This window comes from Hyperoodon ampullatus (assembly GCF_949752795.1).
Source record: "Hyperoodon ampullatus genome assembly, chromosome: 14".
Taxonomy (NCBI): domain Eukaryota; kingdom Metazoa; phylum Chordata; class Mammalia; order Artiodactyla; family Ziphiidae; genus Hyperoodon; species Hyperoodon ampullatus.
In genome coordinates, this window is record NC_136927.1 from 75,105,082 (window position 1) to 75,118,328 (window position 13,247).

General features: G+C 45.7%; 1 protein-coding gene across 14 annotated transcripts in view; it reads right to left on the reverse strand.

Moving 5' to 3' along the window:
- ZMYND8 (zinc finger MYND-type containing 8) overlaps positions 1–13,247 on the reverse strand; it is a gene marked incomplete at its 5' end in the record, with an annotated part of 128,678 nt that overhangs the window by 56,969 nt on the left and 58,462 nt on the right. For 13 of the 14 annotated variants that reach the window (XM_079720310.1, XM_079720316.1, XM_079720314.1 and 10 more), the window contains 4 exons: positions 898–1,379; positions 6,730–6,845; positions 8,139–8,216; positions 11,040–11,095. In XM_079720310.1, coding sequence (XP_079576436.1) covers positions 898–1,379; positions 6,730–6,845; positions 8,139–8,216; positions 11,040–11,095 — 732 coding nt within the window. Of the gene's footprint in view, positions 1–834; positions 1,380–6,729; positions 6,846–8,138; positions 8,217–11,039; positions 11,096–13,247 lie in introns of all 14 variants that reach the window. The other variant, XM_079720318.1, reaches the window with a different exon arrangement.

Genomic DNA, 13,247 nt, shown 5'->3' on the forward strand with positions numbered 1-13,247 from the left:
AAGAACCTGAGGCAGGTCCTACCATTATGGTCGTGTTACCGGTAAGGACACCAAGCCACGGAGGGATTACGTACCTTGCCTAAAGCCACAGGGCTAGTGAGTAGCAGAGCTGGGATCTAATCTGAGACCAGCATCCTCATTCGTCACCACTGCTACAGCAGCAAGGCTCCAAAGTACAACACAACTGTTCAATGGGTGGACCTTTGAGAAGTGGGACTGCTCTGGGGAGAGAATATTCTTGTTTCCCTTACATGTTCCTCTAGTATTTGAGCCTTAAGTAATGTGAATATCTGGTTTTGATAGAAAAATGTTTCAATTAAAATAAAATCCTTGAGAAAGAAAAAAACTGTTGTAGGAAGTTGTGATTCATCTCAGAGGCATTTGAACAGAACTCTAAAGGATTTCTGGCCACCTCTGCCCACTTCTAGGAACGACCTCCAGCTGGCCTTTGGGGAACACTTTTCTCATTTTTTGGGTCCCTAACAGCAAGAATCCCAATGGGTTACTCAGTTAAAAATTAAAATTTGAGGCTTCCGTGGTGGCGCAGTGGTTGAGAGTCCGCCAGCCGATGCAGGGGACACGGGTTCATGCCCCGGTCCGGGAAGATCCCACATGCCGCGGAGCGGCTGGGCCCGTGAGCCATGGCCGCTGAGCCTGCGCGTCCGGAGCCTGTGCTCCACAACAGGAGAGGCCACAACAGTGAGAGGCCCGCGTACCGCCAAAAACAAAAAACAAAAACAAAAACAAAAAAAATTAAAATTTGCTCCACTGGGATGAAACGCCACACAGCTCTCTTTGACTCTGTGATGCTCATCAGGTAGGGCCAGACAGGTGTGGCCCCGATGGGAGCCCCTGTGTCCCAAGGGGCCCCTGTACCCTCTCCCACCTGGGGCTGACCTGTGCTCTTGTCCAGGAAGTCTATGGACTCCTCACTCGCGCTGAAATGGCTGGACGTGGCCTTCTTCTCGGCGTCCTGCTCCACGTCGGAGCCCGTGTGCACGGAGGAGTTGGTGCTCATGGGGGAGCGTGGCATGTCCGACAAGGAGATCCTGCGGCCTGTGGCCCCACTCAGCATCGGCTTGCTCATCAGGATCTTGGGCGACGCCGTCATGTCAAAGTTGAGCTTGACCTTCTCCTGCTTGTCTATCTTGGCAGCACCAGCGCTGGGGTTGGAGGGGTCGAGCAGCATTTGGTACTGGCTGTTGGGCGTGTAGGGCGTCCTGAATGGAGAGTAATTAAAGACCCCAAACTTCCGGCGGATGTTCTCCACGTAAACCTCCATCTCTTGCATTGCACTGTTGAAGATGCTTTTGGTCTTTTTCACAGAAAAAGGAATCTCTTTAGACATGAGGTAGCAATTATTTATTGGAACCCAGGCCCTGGGAGTGCAAAAGAGAAAGGGAGTTTAAGTCAACTGTGGTCATTTCCAAGACTCTTAAGTTTTTTACAAGTCTATTGTGCAAGAACACTTAACATGAGTTCTACCCTCTTAAGAAACGTTTAAGTGAATCACACATAACTGCTGTATCAACTGAAAAACAAAGCACAACCTAAAAGTTGAGAATTATTTTTTATTTGGCGGACAAAACTGAGGACTTGGACTTCCCTGGTGGCGCAGTGGTTAAGAATACACCTGCCAAAAATAAAATAAAATAAAATAAAAAAATACACCTGCCAGCACAGGGGACACGGGTTCAAGCCCTGGTCCGGTAAGATTCCACACGCCGCAGAGCAACTAAGCCCGTGTGCCGCAACTATTGAGCCTGCGCTCTAGAGCCCGGGAGCCACAACCACTGAAGCCTGCACACCTAGAGCCCGTGCTCCACAACAGAGAAGCCACTACAATGAGAAGCCCACACACCGCAATGAAGAGCAGCCCCTGCTCGCCGCAACTAGAGAAAGCCTGCATGCAGCAACGAAGACCCAATGCAGCCAAAGATAATAATTAATTTATTTTTTATTTTTTTAAAAAAGGACTTAAGCCTGGACGCGGCCTCTCAGATCATGCTTGAGGGACTACTCCCAAGAGGTCAGGGAGGAGCCAGTATATATAGGAGATTTTGCAACAAAGGCCAGGTAGTAGGAACTTCAAATATTATTGTTAATTAAAGAAAACCAAGCATCTCAAGTTAAAGAATTTAGCATTTTTTTCTATGTATGGGAAGATGTAAGCATCAGGGCTCACGACATCATTCCTTTGATGTGCACTTTAGCTGTCCAGGGCAGGATCCTGTGCTTTCCCCTCCTGAGTGTCCTCAGGGTGCACCGCTTAGGGTGGCTACAGTGGCTGAGGGCGGGGCAGCGGGCTGCCTGCTTGTCTTCAGCCTGAGTTCCCTCAGGGCTCACCATCCAGGGTGCTTGTACTGGCTTGATGGCTGCAACATCCTTTGTTTACTGAGAGGGCAGGCAACACTTCTTTCGACAGCTGATTATAGGTATATGTTGGTACAGCAGCTCTCTAGAGCTTATTCATTTTGTTTAACTGAAACTTTACACCTGTTGATTAGTACTCCCCACTTCTCCCTGCCCCCAGCCCCTGGCAACCACAGTTCCACTCTTTGATTGTATGAATTTGACTATTTTAGATAGCTTGTACAAATGGAGTCATGTGGTATTTGTGTTTCTGTGACTGGCTTACCCCACTTCGCCTGAAGTCCTCCAGGTTCAGCCATGATGCCACATACTTCTTAAGGCTGAACATTATTCCACTGTATGTACAGACCACATTTTCTCTATCCATTCATCTCTCGATGGTCATTTAGGTTGTTTCCAGAATTGTTTTTTTTCCTTAATGCAAACCAAATTACCCTAGTGGATTTTCCAAGATTCTTAAATACATATTCCTTTTTTTTCAATGACTTGGTTTGAATGGTTAAACGATCCACTTAACAGGCATGTTCTGTCACAAGGACCACACGTGAACGCGAAACTTAGCTACGACATTAAAAGGCTCAATAGCTTAGTCATTTTAATTGATTAAAACAATAATAAAGCCCCTTTGGCTCTGGGTTGGTAGAGAGTAAGAAAACAGTCTGCATCCTAGACTACACCTCTGAAAAGAGAATTATCCCCCAAATCTCACTCTCCTGCACTCAGACATAAAGCACTTTCTTTTCTCTTTTAAAACTGCCCCTGGAAGTGGTAGCAAGGTTCCACAGAAAAAAGTAAAACTTGCTGCTGATGAAGATGAAGATGATGACGATGAAAATGATGATAGTGATGACTTTGATGATGAGGAAGCTGAAGAAAAAGCTCCAGTAAAGAAATCTGTACGGATACTCCAGCCAAAAATGCACAAAAATCAAACCAGAATGGAAAAGCCTCAAAACCATCAACACCAAAATCAAAAGGTCAAGAATCCTTCAAAAAACAGAAAAAAACTCCTAAAACACTGAAAGGACCTAGCTCTGTAGAAGACATTAAAGCAAAAATGCAAGCAAGTATAGAAAAAGGTCCCTTTCCAAAGTGGAAGCCAAATTCGTCAATTATGTGAATAACTGTTTCAGATGACTGACCAGGAGGCTATTCAAGATCTCTGGCAGTGGAGGAAGTCTCTTTAAGAAAATAGTTTCAACAGTTTGTTAAGCTTTTCTGTCTTAGTTCATTTCTGTAACAGTTGATATCTGGCTGTCCTTTTTACAAGGCAGAGTGAGAACTTTCCCTACCGTGTCTGATCAATGTTGTCCAGGTTCCATTGCCAAGAATGTGTTGTCCAAAATGCCTGTTTAGTTTTTAAAGATGGAACTCCACCCTTTGCTTGGTTTTAAGTATGTATGGAATGTTATGATAGGACATAGTAGTAGTGGTGGTCAGACAAATGGAGATGGTGAGGAGACAAAAATATACATGTGAAATAAACTCAGCATTTTAACACAGAAAAAAAAAAGCTATTTTTTAAGCTCTGCAGGCATTTGATAAAATATTTTCTACATTTGTATATAATAGTGTCTCTGAAATAAAACTGGAAAAAAAAGAAAGGCAAAATCTTTTAAAGGACAAAAAGCCCATGATGAGACTCTTCAGAACATGCCTTGATTTGTGCAAAAGCCTCCAGGGGCTCTCTCTCTCTAACATTTCTTAAATTGACGGTGGGGGAATTCACTGGCGACCCAGGGGTTAGGACTCCCAGCTTTCACTGCCAAGGGCCCAGGTTCAACCCCTGGTTGGGGAACTAAGATCCCGTAAGCCACACAGAGCAGCCAAAAAAAAAAAAAAAAATTGACAATGAACATGCAGTGGTCTGTGCTATTTCTTATTCTGCTGTCCTGCCTTACTTTGCTTACCCCTGGTCCAGGCTTATGTTTTGGCTCCGCAACCTCGAAGCGAGCTCCCTGAGAAGGGACGGCACATCACAACCCTTGCAGCCTCCCCTGAGTCCGTGTCCTGTTTCTGGGTCGGACCCAGAGCAGGCTGTCAACAAGCCTGCCCCATTCTGCTTTAAGAACATCCTGGGGGGCTTCCCTGGTGGCGCAGTGGTTGAGAGTCCGCCTGCCGATGCAGGGGACACGGGTTCGTGCCCCGGTCCGGGAAGATCCCACATGCCGCGGAGCGGCTAGGCCCGTGAGCCATGGCCGCTGAGCCTGGGCATCCGGAGCCTGTGCTCCGCAACGGGGGAGAGGCCACAGCAGTGAGAGGCCTGCATACTGCAAAAAAAAAAAAAAAAAAAAGAACATCCTGGGGAAGAAGGGACGTCCATCCTTTCAGAAGTGGCTTCCACTACAGCTGTCAGGGACACCCTGCCCAAGGCCGACTGAAACCTCCCTACAACTCCTACCTACCGTCCCTCCAACACCGGGATATCCTTAACGACTCCCCCAATGTGCACCCTGCACCCAAAATGAGCCCGACAGTTCGACAGATCCCCTCCAAGGGGACAGGAGACACCACGGAGGGAGCGTTAAGGAAATCTCGTGGGCCATCAGACTTGGGCAGCTGTCTTTTTTACAAATGTAGGGGGGCCGGCTTCCAGGACAGCTCCCACCCAGAACCAACCTACACCTGCAAGTTCAGGGGAAACAGCCTCTGGAAACAGGGCCGGTGAAGCTCATGGCCCCTAAGCCACCTTCAATGGCTGTCAGTCAGGCAGGAGGTCCATGTAGAGTGGGCACAGCTGGAGTAGAATCCACGACTCTTAAGGCTCTGGGAATATCTGGTGCTTAGGGGACAGCAAATCTTGCTCCCCGCCATGGATATCCTAAGTATTATCCACACTGAGTTACACTATAGAATAATCCCGAATCATCAAGATGGTTCATTAACACTTGCCATGCTCTAATGAAGAGGCAGGAAGATATAAAACCTGCTGTATCTCTTGCTCTTCAAATAAAAGCCAGACTTCTGACAAAAGCCACCCTGGTGACCCAGGCCCAGCCCACCCCTCTGATCTCACCTCTTACCCACCCTCTCCTCCCTTATCCTGTTCAAACCACACTGTGTTCCTGGATTTCCCCGAGCAACTAACTCAGCCTTGGCCTGCCCTTCCCTACCTGAGTCCCTGCTCTCTCTGGTCCCCTCTACCCAGATCTTCACCCAGTCCCGCCACTACCTCCTGACCCGAGATCATACTGTCTATTCCCCACTTGTATGCCATCTGCCTCCCCACTTCCGACGGGCAGTGTCTGCCTGCTCGCTCCTGTATCCCAGCATCTAGTACTCAGCCTGGCACACGGCAGGCACCAAAGACATGTTTCTTTGAATGAATGAATAAAGGAATTTTAGGAAAACTTCCCCCAAAATGGTCAAAATCAAAGTATAATACTTCCTATCAAACCTAGAACCATCTCAGCTAATTTCCATTTTGTCTCCTATCAATGGATTGCCGGGATTCCTGGTAAATGATTTCAGATTACTTTGATATTCTTTTTTTTTTTTTTTTTTGGCAAGCAAAATTTAACAAAGAGCAATATTTCAGATTCTGGTGTTGTTTAAAATGAGAAAGTGTATTTTCTGTACGTCCTGTGGGTGGGTATAATTTTCAAACTATGTCTGTTAAATATTCTCCCCTACACATACACGCGTGCGCGTGCTTTCTCAGACTGCTTGGTAGGGTTTCGGGAGGGTTTTTGCCTCATTTACTCACAATGTAACTCTTGCTAAAAGAGAACCAGGAAATCACCCGCCGCTCATCTCTGTCTACCTGTTGTTCTGAAGCAGGCAGGGGGCTGCGCTCCACAGAGAACTGCTATTAGCTGGAATAATTCGCGTCGCTGAGAGGGGGAGAGGGGAGAGCAGGAAGGCTGGCCGGGAGGGCTCCCACCTGTCAAAACAGCAACCCCCTGTAACTTCCCATTTTAGCTCCACAGAAAAGGGAACAGGAGGGGACTACCCAGCACAACGATGGGAGATTCATTTTACCGGCAATCTGGGGAAACGCTTCTGATGCCCGAAAGCATGATTTTGAAAAGCAATTTGTGCGGTGATTTAATTTACTGCGGACGAACCCAAAAAAGAACAGCAGCACTTAACATAGCCGTGGAACCTATGCCGATGCCGGCTGCGTCCACAAAACCACGAAAGCAAGATTCTTTTCCAACACACCTGAAAAAACTGAAGCCTGTGCGTGATCAGGCTTATTAACACGGCCCAGGACAGTATTTTTAAAGTACAACCTCACTGGCTGGTATCAAGACAATAAAATAATAGCCGTACCCACCGCCCCTTCTTGTATTCACTGACAGGATCAAAGGTTCAGTCACAGCTACGCGTTTGAAGCCTGTGTTTAACTCCCACCTGTCGTGTTGTCCAAAGAAACGGGCATCAACCTGCCCGTCTTTATCCCTCAGAGCTTTCGCAGGCCAGAACGGAAACCCCTTCAGTTTTGCCCAAACCAAAGGATGTGGATTGCTCTAGGAAAAGAAAAACAAAATCCAGAGTTTGTATGTATTCGATAGCAAGATGCACACATAAAGCTTGGTGGGTGAGGTTAAGCTAAGGCAGAGGTGATACAGGCCACAGAATGAAAGCAAACAATTTCCAGCAGGGTCTCCCCAAGTGGCAGTCACTAGATGTGTGGCCAGTAAGCCTGGGCAAGGCTGGGAATGGGGTTAAATGGGGAAACCAAAAAGAAGTGAGCACTGACCAAAACGAGGCTTCAACTCTGGCTGTGCCGCTCTTGCCCGGGTGGGAGCGAACAAGAGACTGTACCTTTCTGGGCAACACAGGGATAGTTATACCTACACCCTCTGTTAAGCTGGAGGGTTAAATGCACCTTACATCCAGCATATAATAAGGGACGGTAGGGGCTTCCCTGGTGGCGCAGTGGTTGAGAGTCCGCCTGCCGATGCAGGGGACATGGGTTCGTGCCCCGGTCCGGAAGGATCCCGCGTGCCGTGGAGCGGCTGGGCCCGTGAGCCATGGCCGCTGAGCCTGCATGTCCGGAGCCTGTGCCCCGCAGCAGGAGAGGCCACAACAGTGAGAGGCCCGTGTACCGCAAAAAAAAAAATAAAAATAAGGGACGGCATTAGCTAACTTTATGCTTTACCGAGAGCTACTCAGGGCCTTAACGATTCAGATGTCCATCTCGAAATGCAGGAAAAGACAAACTATGTTTTGATTCTCAACTCTACTTGCCCAATCTTGCGGCCCAATACCCTCCCCCACGCACCCCCATCCTCCCAGCTCACCCCAATGACACACTTCTCTGCAGAACATCAGTTTGGAAAATACAGATCCATGGGGACAACTAGGGTGACTTTCTCTCCCCACCCCAATCCCAGCCTCAAGAACCACAGTTTGGAGAGACCATGGAGTTAACCCTGGGAGGGATTTCCAAACCTCTTAAAATAGACCCAACATGATTTGTAAGTAACATACTCATTTAACACGACTCGGCTCATCATCGGCATGACTTTGGCATGTCTCTCCTCTCTGATGAGCTTCTTTTCACCGTGCATCCTGCTGTTTTCGAGGGCTAATAAACCCAGTAAATCGTGACGCTACCTCTGGCACATGACCTTTCAGCCAAAGATGTTTATCCCACCTGGATTCCTCCCATTCTGCCATAACTTAATTTTCAGTAAGAAAATTATTTTAAAACTTTATCCAAAGCTTCATCCAATAAGCCACCTGGAAAAAGCTGTCCTGGGTCACCCAAGGCATAGAGTTCAGAAAACAAAGAAAGGAAAGGAAATCCAACTTACACAAGGCTCACAAAACCAGTTATCTCGTTTTTGGCAAGCAGCTAGATAACACTCTGGACAAACTTCGATTTCATTCATCTGTAAAGCAAAAATGTGTTAGAATGTGTCATTCCCAGGGGCCTTATATCTGCAGGCCCTCAAGAAATGCATGATGATATTGGCAGGCAAGATTAGCTAACCTAAGTCCCACAGTGGGGAACACCCTGGACATCAGTCCAACTATTTCTCACCAGCCCCGACTCACCCACCTAGCCCCAGCCGCCATCCTCTCTCGCTGGACCATGTCTCCCAGCTTCCTAAGCTTGGACCATTCCCCACACAGACAGAGCAGCCAGAGCCACCTTCTACAAACACAGATCCCATCTGGTCCCTCTCCTTAGACCAGCGGCTCTCTACTGGGACAGTTTAACCCTTCCAGGGACACTTGGCATAACTGGAGATATTTTTGGTCATCGGTCATCACAACTGGGGGTGGACAGTTGAGACTGGAGTCTATGATGGTACAAGGACAGCTCCTGCAACAAAGATGTCTCTGGCCTCAAATGTCAGTAGTGCCAAGGTTGAGAAACTAACAATGAAATCTAAACACCTGGTCAGGGCTTCCCTGGTGGCGCAGTGGTTGCGAATCTGCCTGCCAATGCAGGAGACATGGGTTCAAGCCCTGGTCCAGGAGGATCCCACATGCCATGGGGCAACTAAGCCCGTGCACCACAACTGCTGAGCCTACGCTCTAGAGCCCACAAGCCACAACTACTGAGCCTGCGTGCCACAACTACTGAAGCCTGCGCGCCTAGAGTCCGTGCTCCGCAACAAGGGAAGCCACAGCAATGAGAAGCCCACGCACCGCAACGAAGAGTAGCCCCCGCTCACCGCAACTAGAGAAAGCCCACGCGCAGCAACAAAGACCCAACGCAGTCAAAAAAATAAATAAATAAACACCTGGTCAGTTCCTTCAAGGCCATGCGTGGTCTGGCCTCAGTCTACCTGTCTGAGCTCCCCAATCCCTTCCCTCGACTCTGGCCTCTGCTTGCCATGCTCAATTCTATATATCTCTAATCACACCATCCACAGCAATTAATTAATACCACGTTACTCTATTTTATTTCCACGGATAACTGAAAATTCTGTAACTGACCGTCCTCTCTCTTGAGAAAGTGCATTCCCCCAGAGAATCGTCATGACTTAGAACTAAGGGCCCTGGAAGCTCCCTTCTTGGATCTAAATTCAGACTCCACTACATCCTAGCTCTAGAACTTCAGGAAAAGTTGCTTATATTGTCTGAGCGTCCATTTCCTCACCTCACAGAATGGGGATGAAAGCAGTACCTACCAAACAGAATTATTATAAAAATTAGATGAGATTAAAAAAAAAAAAATTAGATGAGATAAATGTAAAGCACTTCACGTGACAAGGTGCCAGACACATAGCAGGTGCTCAACTAATGATTATTAATTAATAATTTTATAGTAATTACTAATTATAATGGACTGACCGACTGAGGGCAATGAATAAATGAGTGAATGAATGAATGAGTGCATGGTGGACCATATTTCTTCCTTCTACCCACTCTCTTTCTGGGCTATTCCAAAGGTACTGGGTAGAACAAAGCGGCAACATCAAGTCCAGAATAGCCCTGGCATTGGAGCCCACAAAGCAGCACTGTGTTGCCAACAGGTAGGTTCAGAATGCCAGACAAAGAGCATCTGGGTTCAATAAATTTTACGTTATGACAACCCACCAATTAAAAGTCTAGGCTTCAGCACCCAGATCAAGGAAAACAAATCCTCAAGGGGGAAACAACTGAACAACTCGCCCAGACACAACTCCAAGTCTCCAACAAGCATATCAAAAACAGTCCATCACCACTTGCATCAAAGAAATCAAAATCACAATCACAGTGAGATGCCACTGTTTTTTACTGATCACACTGGGGCAAAAACATATATACAAACAGTTTTCAAATTGGAACTTCCAACACAACGACACAGAAAAACCACCACGTTTGTCCATTCCACTTCATTGTATAAGTAACGCTGTAGCATTTCCAGAAAACAATCAAGAGGTATCTACCCAAAGCCATGCTGATAGCCTCAGACCTAGTAGTTGCATTTCTAACAATTATACTAAGGAAATAAATCATCAGAACAGCCATGATAAATTCTATTCTTCCTCCGTGTTTAATTACCTAGGAAAACACTCAGAGTGAAAAATGTAGATTATAAAACTCTCTCTATACAAATATATAGACATGGACATATCCTAAGATATACAAATGTTTTCTTTACAAATGAACGGATGGATAGATGAGAGTGCAGACAGGCTGAAGGCCATTACATCTCAGTTTTTTGTGCTCACAACAGGGATTAAACAAAGAAAGGCTCCCCTGTACCATTTCTGCCATCAGCCTGTCCTGCAACCACTAGAGCCTCAGGGCACCCAGCCCAGGAGCTTCATTTCATCCACACCATCAAAACTAGGGGGTATTTTTCCAGGACACCTGGGCCACTCTCAGAGAAACTCAGGACCTTTCCTGCAAATAATGTCAAAACCCAAATACCTCTGCAAGAAGACTGAAAGGGACCTGAGGGGATGCCACAGATTGTGGGGCAAAGAAATCATAAACTCTATTTGACCCAGAAAACTCAGGATGTGCAGTGCTGGACCACGACTCAAGGCTGAAAAATCCCATCTCTCTTAGATCTAAGATTAGGGTGTTGATTTATAACATATTATGGCATATCTGTTGCTTTTACTTTCCTTGAAGAGAGGGGTGCTATCTGTACCTCAACAAATTCCAAAATTACCAGAGCTACCCGCTGGGAGATTCCGCAAATGGAAACTTCAATCACCCCAAGCCTTCACTCTAGGTACACTTAAAAGGGGACAGTAGGAAACACATACCTCATGCTCACAGATTTTGATGACTACTTTCGCTATTTGCGTCAATTTGTGATTTCCTGAGGGAATAAGAAAATAGAATTAATTCAAATGGAAACACAGAAATACCCAGCCTTGGGATTATACTTCCACTTACAACATTTTAACTTGCTTTCTTCCAGGATTAACCTTTTAAAGGTTAAAAACCATACATTTCTGGCTTCTAACATCAGTTCAGATTAGGTGACTTTTCCCATGAACCAATCTTTGGTGCTTAGACGTCATCTTCTCTGAAACATAACAATTTGTGTTGGTTTCCGACAGCTCATGAATGAATATTTGAAAGATGCTTTTATATTCTCAAGGCTCAAATTAGTGAACAGGAGCCTTCTTCTGCCCACTGTCCCAGACGCCAACCCAAGGACAGTACAGGAGAAAGAAGACATTTAATTGAGTAACTCTAGTGTTCCTGGTGCTTTGAAATACATTTTCTTGTTAACTCTTCAAAAAGCCTTATTAGGAAGCAGGCATGAATGTTCTCATTTCACCGAAGAGTAAACCAAGGCTCAGGAGTCATCACTTATATGAGACCATTTAGCTAACGAGTTGAGGATATGGCCCCAGGTCTAACTCTTAACCTTGAACCTTTACACTAAACCAGAGAACAAGATGGCCAAAAAGCCGTGTTTTCTTCGAACATTATGACAATTTTTAGAAATTGTAAATTTGGTGGCAAAAAGATTTCATATGCACACACACAAATATCTAGATTTCTGGCCTGTCTTGAAAACTCAGAAGATCTAAGAACTCTGTATCCAATAAACCACTGGAGTGTCCAGGGGAGATTCCCCTCCAGACCAGGTGGGAGTTCCCTGTAATCCGAAGTCACTCGCTCTCCCCATGGCCAGTGGTCATCCTGGCTTATGCTATTTTTCTGCTACCTGAGCTCATTCACTTGTTTATATGATCTTACTGCCCTTTCTATATATTTGAGTTTATAACCTTTACACAACTTCTCAATGTCTAGGGTACCTCTCTTTCTCTCCTCCCTGCACCCCAACCCTGCTACTGAGTTAATAATGCAAAACATGTACTTTAAGCAGACAGCCATCCATTCATATATCTTTGCTCAAACATCAGCTAACAACAGTCTACGCTAGGCCCAAGGGTATACAGGAAACAAGTTTGGCATCTGCCCTTAACGGGCTTACATCCTGGTGAGCAACTCAAATGAAAAAAGAGCACCATCCAGAAAGTGTGATAAAATACTGCCATGGGGAAGTACAGGTACTGTGAGAGCCCTTTATAAGAGTACATAGTATGGTCTGGGGCACGAAGGAAGGCTCCTCAGAGGACTGAGAGGCTGAGACTGAAGGATGAGGAAAACTCATCAAAGCAAAGAGGGGAAGAGTGTTCCAGCGGGGAACAAGAAGAAGAGAACAGGGCAGGACCCTGAAAGATCTACCTGGCCAGAAGGTAGACAGAGAGGATTGTGGGAGAGGGTAGGACAATGGGAAAGGTGCCCATCGAGGAGATTTTAATGGGAGCTCTCCTCCATTCTGTCCAGAAGGCTTAACCCACAAAAATGCAACGGACAAAACTTTAACCAGAATATAAAAAACTCCTAAAACTCAATAATAAAAAAACAAACAACCCAATTTTTGAAATGAGCAAAAGATCTGAATAGATGTTTCACCAACAAATGATATACAAATGACTAATAAGCACATGAAAAGATACTCAATACCATTAGTCATTAGAGACAGGCAAAACCACCATGACGTAATATTTCATGCCTTCAAGAATAGGTAAAATTAAAAACAGACAATACCACATGTTGACAGTGATGTGGAGCAACAAAGGTTCTCATATACTCTGCTAGAAGGAGTGTAAAATAATACAACCAATTTGCAAAACAGTTTGGTAAAATTTCTTATAAATTTAAATATAAACCTACTCAATGATCTAGCAATACCAGTCTTGGGTATTTATCTACGAGAAATGAAAGCATGTGTCCATACAAAGACTTGTATAAGAATGTTCACAGTGGCTTTATTCATAACAGCCAAAAACTGAAAACAATCCAAATATCCATCAACATCAACAAAGGGAATGGATGAATAAACTGTATGTTGATACAATATTGTTACCGGACTTCCCTGGTGGCGCAGTGGTTAAGAATATGCCTGCCAATGCAGGCGACACAGGTTTGAGCCCTGGTCCGGGAAGATC